Source organism: Lontra canadensis, unplaced genomic scaffold (assembly GCF_010015895.1).
Source record: "Lontra canadensis isolate GAN:19392208 unplaced genomic scaffold, GSC_riverotter_1.0 scaffold35, whole genome shotgun sequence".
Classification (NCBI taxonomy): Eukaryota; Metazoa; Chordata; class Mammalia; order Carnivora; family Mustelidae; genus Lontra; species Lontra canadensis.
Window position 1 is genome coordinate 11,620,225 of NW_022631029.1, and position 13,484 is coordinate 11,633,708.

The window sequence follows — 13,484 nt, forward strand, 5'->3', positions numbered from 1 at the left end:
GCTGAGGACTGACTGCCTGGCTCTCAGCCAGTCCAGGGTGTCCGAAAGCTGGGGAGAGGACTGTGACCATGGGTGTGTCTGAGCTAAGAGGACTTGTTAACAAAGGTCTCATGTGCCCCTTACCCTTTCTCCTGGCCTTTTTGACCCCCAGGCAGAACTACAGCTACTACAGCCGATACCCTGGTGGCAGCTGGGACTTTGAGTGGCCCCGAGGCTACCATCACCCCCAAGGCTTCTTGGAGGACGAGGACTCACCCATTTGCTATGATTCCCGGAGATCTCCAAGGAGACGCCTACTACCTCCCACCCCGACATGTGAGGCCAGATTTTTTGTTTTGGGTAAAGCCTCCCAGAGAACAGTGTGACAGGTGTGGTCTCACTGCACTAGGGACAGTCAGTCTACAAGAACAGCAAGAGCAGATGGGGTTGGAGACCCCATCAGTATCGGCTTTCCCTTCTGTCTCATCCGTGTCCCACATGCTTGAGCTCAAACCACTTCAGCACCGTTCTTAACTCTCTGAGCACAGAGGAGGGCAGCATGTGGTCCTGAATGTGCCCAGTACATGCCCTCTGATGAGGGACTTTTTGTGCACATTATCATTGCCTTGGAGCCTGGGGTTCATCACGCGGGGTAGGCGCGATGTGCGGCGTGGGGTTGTCAGGCCCTCTCTGTGGAACGGGTAACTGACTCTCAGAGGGCAGAGGTGAGCAGCCGCTGTGCAGAGCTGGACCTGAGCCCAGGCCTGTCCCGCCAACACCCCCCCCCACTGCACCTCTGAGGGGCCCCCCCCTCCCCCACCTCCCATCTTCGCCATGTTTCAGCCAGTGCCCTTGCTCATGGAGCAGGTTTTGGGTCAGTGCCCCGATCCTGGGGCTGGAGGAGTCCCATCTTGCTGAGAAGAGGCAGGGGGCCAGCTGTCCCCCACCTGGTTTTCTTATGCAGGTGGCCTAAGTAGGATTGCAGGAAATGTAGCTCACCCCCCAGTGAGGGACTTGGGCCGAGGGAAGAAATGAAGCTGTGACCCCTGCCTGCTCCTGACCAGGCAGGTGGATTTTGCACTTGGGGGCATTTTGGTGATGGTTAAAAGGTACCTATTCCTGGTGTTTCTGAGGAAGGAAGCATATTTTTGAGCAGGACTCTAATCAGTAACCAAAAATAGCTAAGACACATTGTCTCTGAGTCCGCTGACTCCATGTGCCATAACCAATCCAGCTGGGTGGTGCCTGGGGCCCTCTTCTCTCTCCTGTGGTCACAGACATGCTGGGGAGTCTGACCAGACCCATTTCCACGGTTGATATTTAATTCTGCAGCCCCAAACACATGCTGCCGAACAGAGCAATTCTGAGCTCCCTAAATACTGGGTAAAACATGCAGGTGAGCCCGGCAGAGGCCCCTCGTCCGTGGAGTGCCCTGTCCTCCCTGGACCCTCCCTATGTCCCCTACGGTGGCCACGTTAATGCCCACCATTCAGGGCACCACTGAGCGAAGTGAGGAACCAGAGTGGGCCAGAGCAGATGCCCTCTGTATTTGTAAGAGCAAGTCAACAAAACATATTTTATTTGCTTTGCTGCCCATCACTTCAGACCTTGGGCAGGGGAAGGTAAAGTGTTCCGCCTGTGTTTTCAGCAATGGTGGGATTATCTCCTCTGTGAGAATAGGTTGTGCACAGCCGGTGAGATGATGATTGTATCCACGGACTGATTTTCAAAACAACGGCACTACCTGAATGAGAGAGATGGTGGTTTCCTCTGTGGGCTCCGAGCCCCTGGCCCTGGCCCGCTGCCCCTAGGAGGGTCATGGAGAGTATGCTGACGGGAGAGGCCTGGCTGTCTCATGAGAACAGCAGCTGTTGTGCAGCTTTCTGTGTCCTGCCAAGGTGGGACACCGAGGCAACGGCGGCCCAGCACACCTCCCAGGGGACACCTTAAGCCTTCCTGGCTGGGGCTGCCTGTCTTCTACCTGCACTGGGCAGGGCCAGCCAAGGGCTCAGTCTTCTCACACTTTTAGATTAGAACTCTCCCAGAACCCGGTTCTTGCCACTTCCTGTGATCCCCAGGAAGCTTGGGAGGCTCACCCTGCACCTTTCCAGTATAGGAATCGGGGGTTGTGGGGTTTTGCTGGGGCATGAGAAATGCCTGGGATCTTAGGAAGCAGGGCTGAAGAGCCCTTGCTCCTGCCTTGCAAACTGTCAGGCCCCCACGCATGTCTCTAGGGCCAGCATCCTTGAGCGTGGACCTGTTCCCAGGGGACCTCTAGCCTGTGCTTGGGGGCCCAGAATTCGGACTGACCTGCTGGGCCCTGTGTCCCGTTAAGCCACAAACTCGGGATCTCTTGTCATTGTTCAGGCTGTGCGTGAGCCTCCATTTTGAGGCACTTTTAATGGTACAGCCGTATTCTCTAACATTAGAGGTGTTATTTTCTGTTTTTGCCTTCGGTGCTACAGAAGCTGGGTCTTCCCCAAAGAAAGATTTTTGCTTCTAACCTAGTTGAGCTGATAGCAAGTCACTCCCCTTAAAGCAGGTATAAGCACGGGAGCACCAGCAAGATGCCAGGCACCCCAGAAACACTTGGGATACCTGCAGGGAGAGAAGAGGGCAGCCCCAGGTGTTCCCAGGATTCGAGAACAACACTGTGTTCTTGACCTGAAATGCTGTGTTCCCCACAGTGTGTGTACTGGGCCGGGGCGTCCAGTCAGAAGAGCTGCCCTCCAGAGCCTTGAGCTCCGCCTCATGAGAACAGGCCCCACGTTTACAAGATTCCAGCTTGCACTAACTAAAAACATCCTCAGTGAGGCAGCTTCTTCATCCTCCCGAAGTTCTGAGACCTCACCCGCTAATGCTTTTCCTTGGACGTATGGCTTGCTTCCTCTGGGGCCCCTAGCTGAGTGTCCAGGGGCCACCCTGAGCCACGGGGGTCCCCCAGAACGCCGGTTTCACAGCCACTGTTGTGCTTTGCTTCTCAGCCCACAGGAGATCCTCCTTCAACTTCGAGTGCCTGCGGCGGCAGAGCAGCCAGGAGGAGGTCCCGCCGTCCCCCGCTGTGCCCCGCCGCACAGCCCTGCCTCTGCACCTGATGCAGCAACAGGTGAGCCGGCCCACCTGGCCTGGACCCCGCAGGCCTGGGGGCAGCCGGTGCAGGGGCCACCCTCGGGACACCCCCCTCCCGGCTGCCAGTAGCAGGAGGGAAGGAGAGAGCCTTCACAGACACTCCGGTTCGGTCCAAATAGACGTGGTCATGAGCCCCATTTCACAGATGAGCAAATATCAGGGAGAGGGCTGGTGACATGCCTGAGCTCCACAGGAGGTGCGTGACCAGTTGACCTAGGAATCCAAGGCTGCCAGCTTCCAAAGCTGGGCCCTGGCCGTGGTGTACACTGTGTTCTCTCCGGGGCCTGGTACAGTCCCTGATGCTTGGAGTGGTGCCCGCTTGCCTGGTCCTGAACCATCAGTGCTGCCCTTTATTTTCTCAGAGACGTTCTTCCTTCATTAAGACACAGCTGTAGAGACCTTTGCGGGCAGGGTGCTGGCATCGTGGGTGGGCGAGCCTCCAACCCTGCCTGCAAGGGGAGAGTGTGGTCCAGGGAGAAGGACCCGGCCACAGTGAGGTGGCTGGACAGGAGGGAGCCCAGGGCCTGGAGGGGTGGTGGGGCTGCAGCCCTCTCACCAGGGCTTTGCCTCAAGGGCAAGAATAAGGCACTTTTTCTTTCTGCAAAGAGCATGTCAGAGATGCGGTCCACTGCGTACGTGTGTCAGGGGCCGGAGGGCTTGTGGGGAGCCCCCAGCCCGTGAACGTGCAAAGCCAGCTCATGCCCAGCTCGCTTACTGCCGACGTCCTGAGCGCGTGAGCACTAGCTTCCATTTCAGGTGTTCTGTTCAGGTCTCTCCGCCAACTTCTTTCTTTTCTGCCTTCAGTTTTTATGTTAATTTTTATTCATGTCCTGCTTTGTTGTGGAAGGACAAAGCATGGGAAGGCCCAGCCCTCAAATGCCACGAACCAAGTAGGCCTGGACGTCTCGGGGGGCACGTGCGTGCGAACGCCCCTCCCTCTGCTGTCGGCCCCCACCCCCCGCTCCGAGGGCCAGATCCCTGTGTGCACTGCCTCCCTCGGGTGGCTGTGGCTTCTGGTTGTGGCCCTCCGTGCAGAGAGGGAGCGCCGGGGTGGCTGCCCGGGGGCAACCGGAGGCAGGGGAAGCAGCTGGTGCCCAGAGCTACAGAGCAGCCCGGGTACTGGCTGGTGTGGTGAACTGCACTGGAGCAGAGAGAACTGTGTTGCTTCCGAGGGCTGGGAATGACTCGTTTGCCCCATATGTCCTTCTGTATTTAAACCGAGAGAGAACTGGGTGGTGTGTTCATGCAGCCCAGGGAGAATGTCTTCTCTAATTCTCCACTGCTTGGCCACAGTTTCATGAATTAGCGGCTGATGCCTCCTTAGGAACAGGCATGAGAAGTTCATTACGGATTTGGGGAAACGAAAAACAGTCTGCCAGGAAGCCAGATTTTACTACCTGTGTCCTTTTCACATCCTTGTCTTTTATCTGCGGCCACCCCAGTGCAGCAGTGCCTCCTGCCTGCTGTGCCTGGGGAGCCCTCGGGCCGCCTCTGAGGATCTCTAGCCCCGCCTCCTCTCGTCTCTCCCCAGATCATGGCAGTTGCAGGCCTGGATTCCAGTAAAGCGCAGAAGTACTCGCCAAGCCACTCCACCCGGTCATGGGCCACTCCTCCGGCGACCCCTCCATACCGGGACTGGACGCCGTGCTATGCACCCCTGATCCAGGTGGAGCGACCGGAGGCCCTGGACCAGGTCAACGGCAGCCTGCCGTCCCTGCACCGGAGCTCGTGGTACACGGACGAGCCTGGCATCTTGCACCGAACATTCACACCAGCCGGCCTGGCCGTCCCCGGCAGCTTTCGCAACAAGAACAGTGACAAGCAGAGGAGTGCAGACAGCCTGGTGGAGGCGGTGAGTGTGCCACGGACGGGCAGGCTCCGGCACAGCAGAGGGGGACGGGCCAGTGCCGTGGCGGTTCTGGGGGTGGGGTGGGGCTCAGGAGTCAAGCTGGGTCGCTTTCTCTCTGGATCACGCCCATTCCTCAGAGGCATAGATGGTCCGTATAGTGCGAGTGTAAGAAGACCGCCACTGCCCGTTCTGAGGGAGCTGGACCTAGGATGACAGGGGCCGGGCCTGCAGATAGCCCTACCTCCTACTGAAACCTTTTCCCGAGTGGGGCTCACTCTCGTTGGGCGATATGTAGTGTTCAAATTCCATGACTTCTCCAAGCCATTCACATTTAATTGTCACATGTGAGGTCTAGCAATCAGGACTGGCAGAGTCCCCAGAGCACATCCTGTGGTTAGTGCCTGAGGGGGCTCCTCTGTCATTTTCCCGGCGGAGCCTTGTAAAGCATTCATGCCATCAATCCTCTATCCCGCACAGGTCCTGATATCTGAAGGCTTAGGACGGTATGCAAGGGACCCAAAATTTGTATCGGCAACAAAACACGAAATAGCCGACGCCTGTGACCTGACCATCGATGAGATGGAGAGTGCAGCCAGCAACCTGCTCAACGGGACTGTGCATCCCCGGGCTAACGGGGGCATGGGCCCCGTCTCCCACCGGCAGGACTATGAACTCCAGGACTTTGGGCCGGGCTACAGCGATGAAGAGCCCGACCCCGGAAGAGATGAGGAGGACCTGGCAGATGAAATGATCTGCATCACCACCCTGTAGCCCCCAGGGAGGGGCGGACTGGCTCTGGCCTCAGGTGGGGCGCCGGAGGGCCAGGGAAAAAGTGCCTCGTAGTTAGGAAAGGTTAGGCACTAGTGTGGAGTCTGTATTCAATTAGACTTTTGTACAAGTGATGTCATGCCTCATGGAAGCCATAAACCTGGTAGGGGATAGCCGTGTACCCATGCCCAGCCCCAGCTGTGGGAAGCAGCAGGTCGAGGCCTCCAGGGGAGGACCCGTGAGGAGGTGGGATAAGCCCTGCCCAGTTTTCTAGCACGCCCCTGGGGCTTTCACCTGCACCCGCCCACCAGCTGGCACAGTGGGGAAGGTCAAGGTGATGACGATCACCACACCTGTGTCATTACCTCAGCCATCGGTCTAGCATATCAGACATTCACTGGGCCCAGCATATCCATTTTTAAACCCTTTCCCCCCAAATACACTGCTTCCTGGTTTCTGTTTAGCTGTTTGGAAATACAGTGTGTGAATCAGGACCTACCTACCAGCCGTCATCTGGAGAGGGGAGCAGGACCTCATACATAAGGTTTTCTGTTACGTGACCCCGGTTTACAAGAGAGTGTCACTCAGTCGGTTTCTGACTGTCCGCTCAAGGGCAACTGTAAACTGGAATAATCATGCGCTCACAACCAGGTAAACTTAGATACGCTAGTTTGTTTAAAAATTATAGATTACTGTACATGACTTGTAATATACTCTAATTTGTATTTGTAAAGAGATGGTCTATATTTTGTAATTATTGTACCGTATTTGAACTGCAGCAATATCCACGGGTCCTAATAATTGTAGTTCCCCACTGAAATTTAGAAATAGCGTTTTTACTCGGGCTGTACAGAAGTAGAAGAAACAGAGCCAATTCTCACTTACTCCGTGAAAATCTTCTGGGGATGAAATTTTAAGTTCAAAAGAACTCGGACTGTAGAGATTTTTTCTAAAAATATTTGGAGTCACTCTAAATCTACCTTTACACGAGATATACCAGATGATGATGTACAGCCTTTGCTTTGGGCAAGAGTTCCGGGATTTGATAGTGTACCTTTGGTCCACCACGGGTCGCAGCGGTCTGTGACTTTACTGAGCCTCCAATAAGCTCATCCTGTCGGTCGAGCCAGTTACTCTGACCCTGTGGCATTCACAGTGGCACCTCTGCTGCCCCCACAAGACCTCTTTTGCATCTCTGGTGTCGAAATGATGGCACAGGTGGATGGAGTTCCTCTGCTCTTGCTCCCTGAGGATGGCTGCTGCTCCTTGTCCTGAACTGGGGTGCTGGGGGGGTGGGGGGCGGAGGGGCAGAGTGATGATCTGCAGGATTAGAACTCTGGGTCTGTCCGGGTCGTATTGTTGCCTTTTTACACAACACTGCTGTACTGTGTGTTCTCTTTGAGGGCTTTTATATGCAACTGAATGAGGGCTGAAGTTTTCATTAGAACGTACTCACACTCCGGTTGTACTGCCTGATGAAAACCCACTTTTGGACCATGAGACCCACCAAGGCTTCCTTTTCTGTTCAAGGAATCATGCCGACTTTGTCAAGTTACCTTGGCAGGGATTCCCTGCGGTCAAAAAAAAAAAAAAAAAGACAATTATCAGTTTTTGGTTCAAAATTTTTAAATATTACCGAGACAACCTGTTAATATTTTGGGTTTTTTTTTTTTTTTTTTGTAAATAATACTTTGTTATGAAGACCTTACAAACCTCTTCTTAAGACATTCTTACTCCAGATCCAGGCAAAAACACTTCAAGGTTTGTAAATGACTATTTCCTGACATAAATTTTTTTTAATTAAAATGCAAAATGTTCTTCAGAATAAAACCGTGTAATAATTTTTATCGTATGAGGGAGCACTCACTGCAAAGAGCCGCTGTGGGCCGGTGAGCTCTGCAGAAGCGGCGGGGTGGGACACTTGGTGAGGGCAGTCCTGGGACGGTGTAACTGCTATCCTCACGGCTCCCTCCTTGATGCCCACGGTCACTCAGCACTGGCTACAGAGAGCACTGTTCCTCCTAAAGGGCTAAGCCATCGTCCCCATCACCTCTGCTGGGCACTGTTCTCACTGTGTGGCTTCTCAGCAGCAGCCCTACCAGGATGGGGTTTTCTGGTGCAGGCCGCCATCTTTCCCCATCAGGACTCTCAAACTGGCCTGCAGACAGGCTGCACCAGTCCTAATAGGCCCACGTTAAGTCTGGTCCGACCTCCCATCTACCATGAAATTGTTCTTTGTGAGAAGTTTGAAGTTACCGAACCAAGTGGTGGTGGTGGTGTGTACCCTTTGCTTCGGGAAAGTTTTAAGATGAAATGTTTCTTCTTTTTAGCCCCCTCCCCCTAAAAAAGGTTATTTTGTTGTATCCCCAGGAATAGTGGATTTGGTTTTGTGTTTTTCATACCACAAGTGGAAAGGGCAGCTCCGCTTGAACTTCCAACCAGCAGGAACCTCATTAACAGCTCTTTCTCCTATTTCCATCCAGGCAGCTGGGCCAGATGGGGCTTTGCGGCTCTATTCCCACATTTTGGAGCCTGCCAGAGGCCAGGAAGCTTCTCGGTACACAGTGTGGGCTTTACTTGCCTCACTGCTGACCCCATGTCTGTGAAAGGAACCAGGGCACTCTACTTCAAATTGTTTATATGTTATGGTCCTCGGTGTCTTTGCCAGTTGTGTTTCCTTACCAAGGTTTCCCCTATTGAGATCGGCTGCAGGTTTGTTCTAAAAACTGGTCAGCGACAGAGCTCCAGCTCCTTCCCGGACACAGACACCACCGAGGCTTACATGTGTTGACAGTTTTCATTTCTCCAAAAGGATATGCCTTCTTTCCTGGGGACGTGAGCGGGCAGGAGAATGGGGAGCAGGCCCGGGGCCGTGCCTCCAATGCGGGAGCACCAGCTGAGAGTGGCCTCGCAGGCACCCTGTGGGGACGGCGGCAGGAGAAAGGACCGGGGAGGCTGCCCGGCTCCCAGCACAAGGCTGGTGGAGAGAGCTTGCATTTTCTTCTGGTTTAAGAAAAAAGGACATAGGTGTTAGAGCTGATGTTAAGTTGGTGGAAACAGGAAACAGCCTTTGTGGGGAGGAACAGGGTTTGGCTGGAGATGAGGCTCTTTTGAATTTATGGAAGGGAGGATTCCCACCGTTGGCGCTGGAGGCAGAAAGGCGGCGCATCCAGGCGCCAGGATCTGGCTTCCAGGACCTGCCATTTCCTGGTTCGGAGCCGCAAGCAGGCGGGCTGCTCCTGGCCTGTGCCCTCTGTCCGCGGCTGCACCGGGAAGAACCTTCTGCTCGAGCAGCAGCTGGAACACACAGGCTTCTTCCAAGGGATCCGTGCGCAGAGCCTGATCCAGGTACATACACGGCTCCGTTACACTTTTTCAACCTTTGTTTACAGAGCACTTACGGCTGTTAGTATCACAGGCTCTTTGCTAAGGGGCTTAAATAAGCTTCCTCCCAGGACCGAGGGCTGGCCTGGTGTCTAGGTGCCCAATGGGCACGCTCCTCCCTTCTCTGGCTTCCTCAGCCAACAGCCCTCTTTCTGAGGTCCAGGCTTCCCTCATGGCACTGGAACTTGGAGATAGCCCGCTGCTGCGGCACGGGCCACAGTTCCCCTCTGCCAGATGGCTGCCCTTCACCTGTCAGGGCTCCAGCAAGCAGCCACCCCAAGCCCAATATTCTGCCCCGTGGCTGAACCCCAGCAGCCCAGCATTCCGCTCTGACTTCCATGGGGTCTGGGTATGGAACACGCACCGTCTTCTCTGAGACTGACTTCTCCATGGGGCTAATTATGTGATCCTATGGAACAAGGCTCAGTGGCCAAGAGTGGGGGAGGGGCCCAGATGTCATCCGGCGGTAAAGCTTGTCACACCTCCTCCCGACAGGTCATTCTGCTTGTGTGACGATGCAGACGCAGTAGCAAACCAGCCCCTGTCCCGGAGACTGACACCACCACAGCACGCAGAGAGACGGCGGAAAGGCATGGCTGGGCCACGTGGCCTACCCACCCTAGAGAAGGTCCACATGGACACGCTCAGGCCTGGGACCCTTCCACCCACTGAACTTGCTCCTCGCTAGCCCTCTGAGCAGGGGGGTTGGCTCCCACACTGCCCCACTGTTCTTTCATCCCTGCAGGTGGCTCGGGGACCCCGAGGATGGTGGCTGTGGGGCAGATGGGGAACCTCTCTAGGAGAAATAAATCTCCTGGCCGACTTAGACCCTCCCTTGGAACAGAAAATAAAGCAAGAGGCAGGTAAGAGGAAACCAGAGCTCCTTTAAATTTGTAAGGGAAGGAGAGGTGTGATGGTTTTCTTCTTCCCATCTTTCTGGAAGGTCTTTCTCACAAACACAAGTTGTGGCTGTCCAGCCTCCAAGCTATCTCAGTCTACTCTGATCCTGGGGAAAGGCTGGAATGCCCCCGTCCCCTCCCCTCCTTGTTCCGGGCAGGTTTCCAGAGCACAAATCTTTTCTCCCCTGCCGCAGATGGTGGCTTTGGAAATCTTCAGAAAAATCCATCCAAAATGCATTTAGTTTTCATTACCTACTAAGAACAGTCTGGCTAAGGCATCTCCATTCAAAAATCGGTTACTGGATTACATGATTGAATTATAGAAAGTTTAAAGATCAAAGAACTATTTTAAATGCTACTTGTATCTCGTTTCCCCCCACCAAACTCAAATTTTGCCAATTTATTTTCATGGGACCGGGTGTATAGTGTGACTCGACTGCTTTTTCCATCAGCCTCAGCTGGATCCCTGTCTGCTCCCGTGGACGGCTGCTGAATATGAATAAGCCAGCTTTGCCCACGGCGGGTCATCTCCCCAGACTGACAGGAAAGTATCCTCTTGGGCTAGCTGCTCTGGCTTGGAGCAGCGGTCTGGTCTGTCGGGTTTGCTCTAGGTTTCTAGGTTTCCCTGGTAACAGGAAAATAGTTTAAACTGCTAAATCAGGAAACCTATGGTAATAAAGAGACTCTCCAGACTCTTCTCTGAATAAGGTCCAGAAATCAGGCTGTGTTTAATAAGAACCAGAGTATTGGAGAGGTGGGCCTCATAGTGACCCAACTGGGAGGGGACACGAGAAGCAGAAGAGAAAGAAGCCTGTGTTTCTCCAGGCAGGCAGCTTTCTTTCTGAACAGAGATGCTGGAGGCTTAGGCACAGGCCTCAGCAGCTGGAGGCCTGAGGCATATGCCTCCCGTGCCATCCAGCCTGCACCCAGCCTCTGCACACAGCACCCTGCTCCCAGAGTGTCTTGCCTTAATTAAGAGGGAGGCCCGGGAAAGAACCACTTCCTTTAAATCTGAGCAGGACCCAGGGTTGCAGAGTGCCATGGAGTATAAGGCCGTGGCTGGAGTTAGCCATCCTCCTCCACTGGCCAGCCCCCCTTCCCCAGTCCCTTTTACTGCCCCTTCAGGAGGTTGGGGGGCAGCCTGCAGAAAAGTGCTGGGGAAAAGGAACCTGCTTCGCTGCCTGATACTGGTCTCCCAGCCTAAGAAATTTCGCATTCTCAGCCACTGAACTGTAACATTCTAGACAGTTTCAGGAAAGGGGACAGGGGCTGTGCTGACCCTCTTGGCTTGGCAGGAGGCTTCTTGGGCAGGGACCACCTCAGCGCTGGGTGGCCAGGGTCCCAGGCTTGTAGACAGGGACGTCCTTGTCCCAGAGTGCAGGCTGCCCCTTGATGATGTCTGCTGCTTTCTCTGCTATCATGATGGTGGGGGCGTTCAGGTTGCCGCTGACCACGCTGGGCATGATGGAAGCGTCGACCACCCTGAGGTTCTGCACGCCAAGCACCCTGGTCTGTGGATCCACCACGGCCATGGGATCAGAGGGCTGGCCCATCTTGCAGGTGCACGAGGGGTGGTAGGCGCTGTCGGCCTTTGCCCTCACGAAGGCATCGATCTCCTCATCTGACTGCACATTGCTTCCTGGCTGGAGCTCCTTCCCCCGGAACGGCGCCAGGGCTTTCTGGGCAAAAATTTCTCTGGTCAGCTTCACACACTGTCGGAAGTCGTTAATGTCGGTTTCTGTCAACGAGAAGAGGTAGGTGAGGCGACTCCTCCTACCAGAGGATTCTGAACTCGGAGAGGCTCGATAAGCTGCCCGAGGGGACACAGGTCAGTGCCTACCACCCTCTGATCCCACGGCCGTGGTGGACCCATAGACCACAGTGCTGGGGGAAAACGTCGGGGACACAGAGCCACCAGGTGGTTTGTCACCTATTCCCAGCCAGTTTTACTGCCACCAAGCAGAGTCCCACGATGGCAAACAGGCAGCACCCTCAGTGGATACAGCCTGCCTCTTGCCATGATGGCTGTGCACACGCTGCGAGTCATGACTGAGCGACAGGGAGAGCTCCTTTGTGCTTCGGGCAGGCCCGGGAATGCAATCTCCTTTTCCAGGAGGGCGCTCAAAGTGATGGCAGCACAGCTGCTCTGTGGGCTCCATGCATGCAGCCAGATCTCCTTGCATCTCAGGTAGACTGTTCTGAAAGCTGCAGCGCTCCCTGCTGTGTCAAAGGACATCCCAAGGCTTCTTCAAGTGACCCAGGGCGCACACAGCAGTGTGGATAGCCCAGAGGGAGGGGGCAGAGGGCAGCTTGTGTCTCAGGGGTAAGATTCAGGCACCAATGCAAACCCCATAAAGGCATTCATTCATTCGTTGAATGAATGGCCTGGCAAGCACAGGCCTGGGGGAGACCAAGAGGGTGGTGAATTACCTGTTGACAAGTAGTTGGGCTGAATCACAGGGTGGTCCTGGGGGCTGGCACTTCTCAGTTTAAGCCATCCCACACTCGTGCCCCGCATGGTCCCCACATGCACCTAGGAGAACCGGAGGGAGCAGGACCTCCTTCAACCTCCCGACTTGGCAGCTTAGGCCCCAGGGTTTCCCGTGGTTTGGGGCTCCACATCAAGGGCAGACGCTTTTATCATCTGTCTGCGTCTTACCCCTACCCCCCTTCCACGTGATCACAAAAACACCTCCCTCAATCACTCCTGCTTCCTGGCTTTCTACCTGGTTGTCTTCAACTTTCAAGAGCTGGAAACCCCAGGTGCTGGCCACTTCTGTCCATTTCCAGCAGTCTGGATCCCTAAAGCATCTGACCTGGGCTGAGGCCGGTCTCACCTTTCCACGTACCACATGGACTGCCTCACACTGTTCCTGGCATGGCCTCGGGAAGATTCCGGGCTCCTCCTCTCCCTCCCCCACTAGGACCCATTGGGCAGCTGGCGGGCAGAACACAAGCTCCTGTGCCTCCCCTCCGAGGGCCCTGCTGCAGTAAGGAGACCGCTTCCCGCTCACCTGGTAAGCCTCCTGCTGGGTGGGGACCCGGCCATGGTCTATCACTTGGGACGGCAGGAAATGGAACTGGATGTCGGGGTGGGGGACCCCAGGCCGGCTCCGGATGAACCCACCTGTTTCCAGGTGCGCCGTGGCCCCATCCCCTGAGGACCAGAAGAGGACGAGGCAGTTGAGTGAATCAGGGCAGGACAGGTGCGCTGGCCTCCCTTCTCCTCGGCCCTCCTCCTGGCCCTGTCCTGGCGCCGGGACCGAGTGCTCAGCGCTGGCATCTCTCCCTCAGGTGGGTGAGCCCAGCACCACAGATTCCAGTATCCGCTCACACCAAGGGGCTTTGGCTTTGCCCTCCCCCAGACTCCTCCACCACCAAAACCTGTGAGGCCTGGTGTCACTGGGATCTCCAACTTCTCCTGCCCTCTCCACCCCTACAGGCTATTCTTTCACCTAAGGCCTAAGTCAGACATT

At 55.3% G+C, this 13,484-nt stretch overlaps 2 protein-coding genes across 18 annotated transcripts in view; one reads left to right on the forward strand and one right to left on the reverse strand.

Annotated features, from left to right (window-relative positions):
• CACNA1D (calcium voltage-gated channel subunit alpha1 D) overlaps positions 1-6,559 on the forward strand; it is a 292,746-nt gene extending 286,187 nt beyond the window's left edge. For 11 of the 16 annotated variants that reach the window (XM_032868310.1, XM_032868314.1, XM_032868326.1 and 8 more), the window contains 4 exons: positions 152-315; positions 2,964-3,085; positions 4,640-4,960; positions 5,435-6,559. In XM_032868310.1, the coding sequence (XP_032724201.1) occupies positions 152-315; positions 2,964-3,085; positions 4,640-4,960; positions 5,435-5,728 (901 nt within the window). In that variant the 3' untranslated portion in view covers positions 5,729-6,559. The remainder of the gene's footprint in view (positions 1-151; positions 316-2,963; positions 3,086-4,639; positions 4,961-5,434) is intronic. The other 5 variants (XM_032868317.1, XM_032868320.1, XM_032868322.1 and 2 more) reach the window with 1 other exon arrangement.
• A 12-nt stretch (positions 6,560-6,571) lies between these two features.
• The window catches only part of CHDH (choline dehydrogenase), a 37,906-nt gene continuing 30,993 nt past the window's right edge, over positions 6,572-13,484 (reverse strand). The window contains exons 6-9 of one of the 2 annotated variants that reach the window (XM_032868330.1): positions 13,023-13,165; positions 12,439-12,541; positions 11,288-11,746; positions 6,572-7,296 (exon numbers count right to left, since the gene is read on the reverse strand). In XM_032868330.1, coding sequence (XP_032724221.1) covers positions 11,328-11,746; positions 12,439-12,541; positions 13,023-13,165 — 665 coding nt within the window. In that variant the 3' untranslated portion in view covers positions 6,572-7,296; positions 11,288-11,327. Of the gene's footprint in view, positions 7,297-9,973; positions 10,634-11,287; positions 11,747-12,438; positions 12,542-13,022; positions 13,166-13,484 lie in introns of those variants that run through there. The other variant, XM_032868329.1, reaches the window with a different exon arrangement.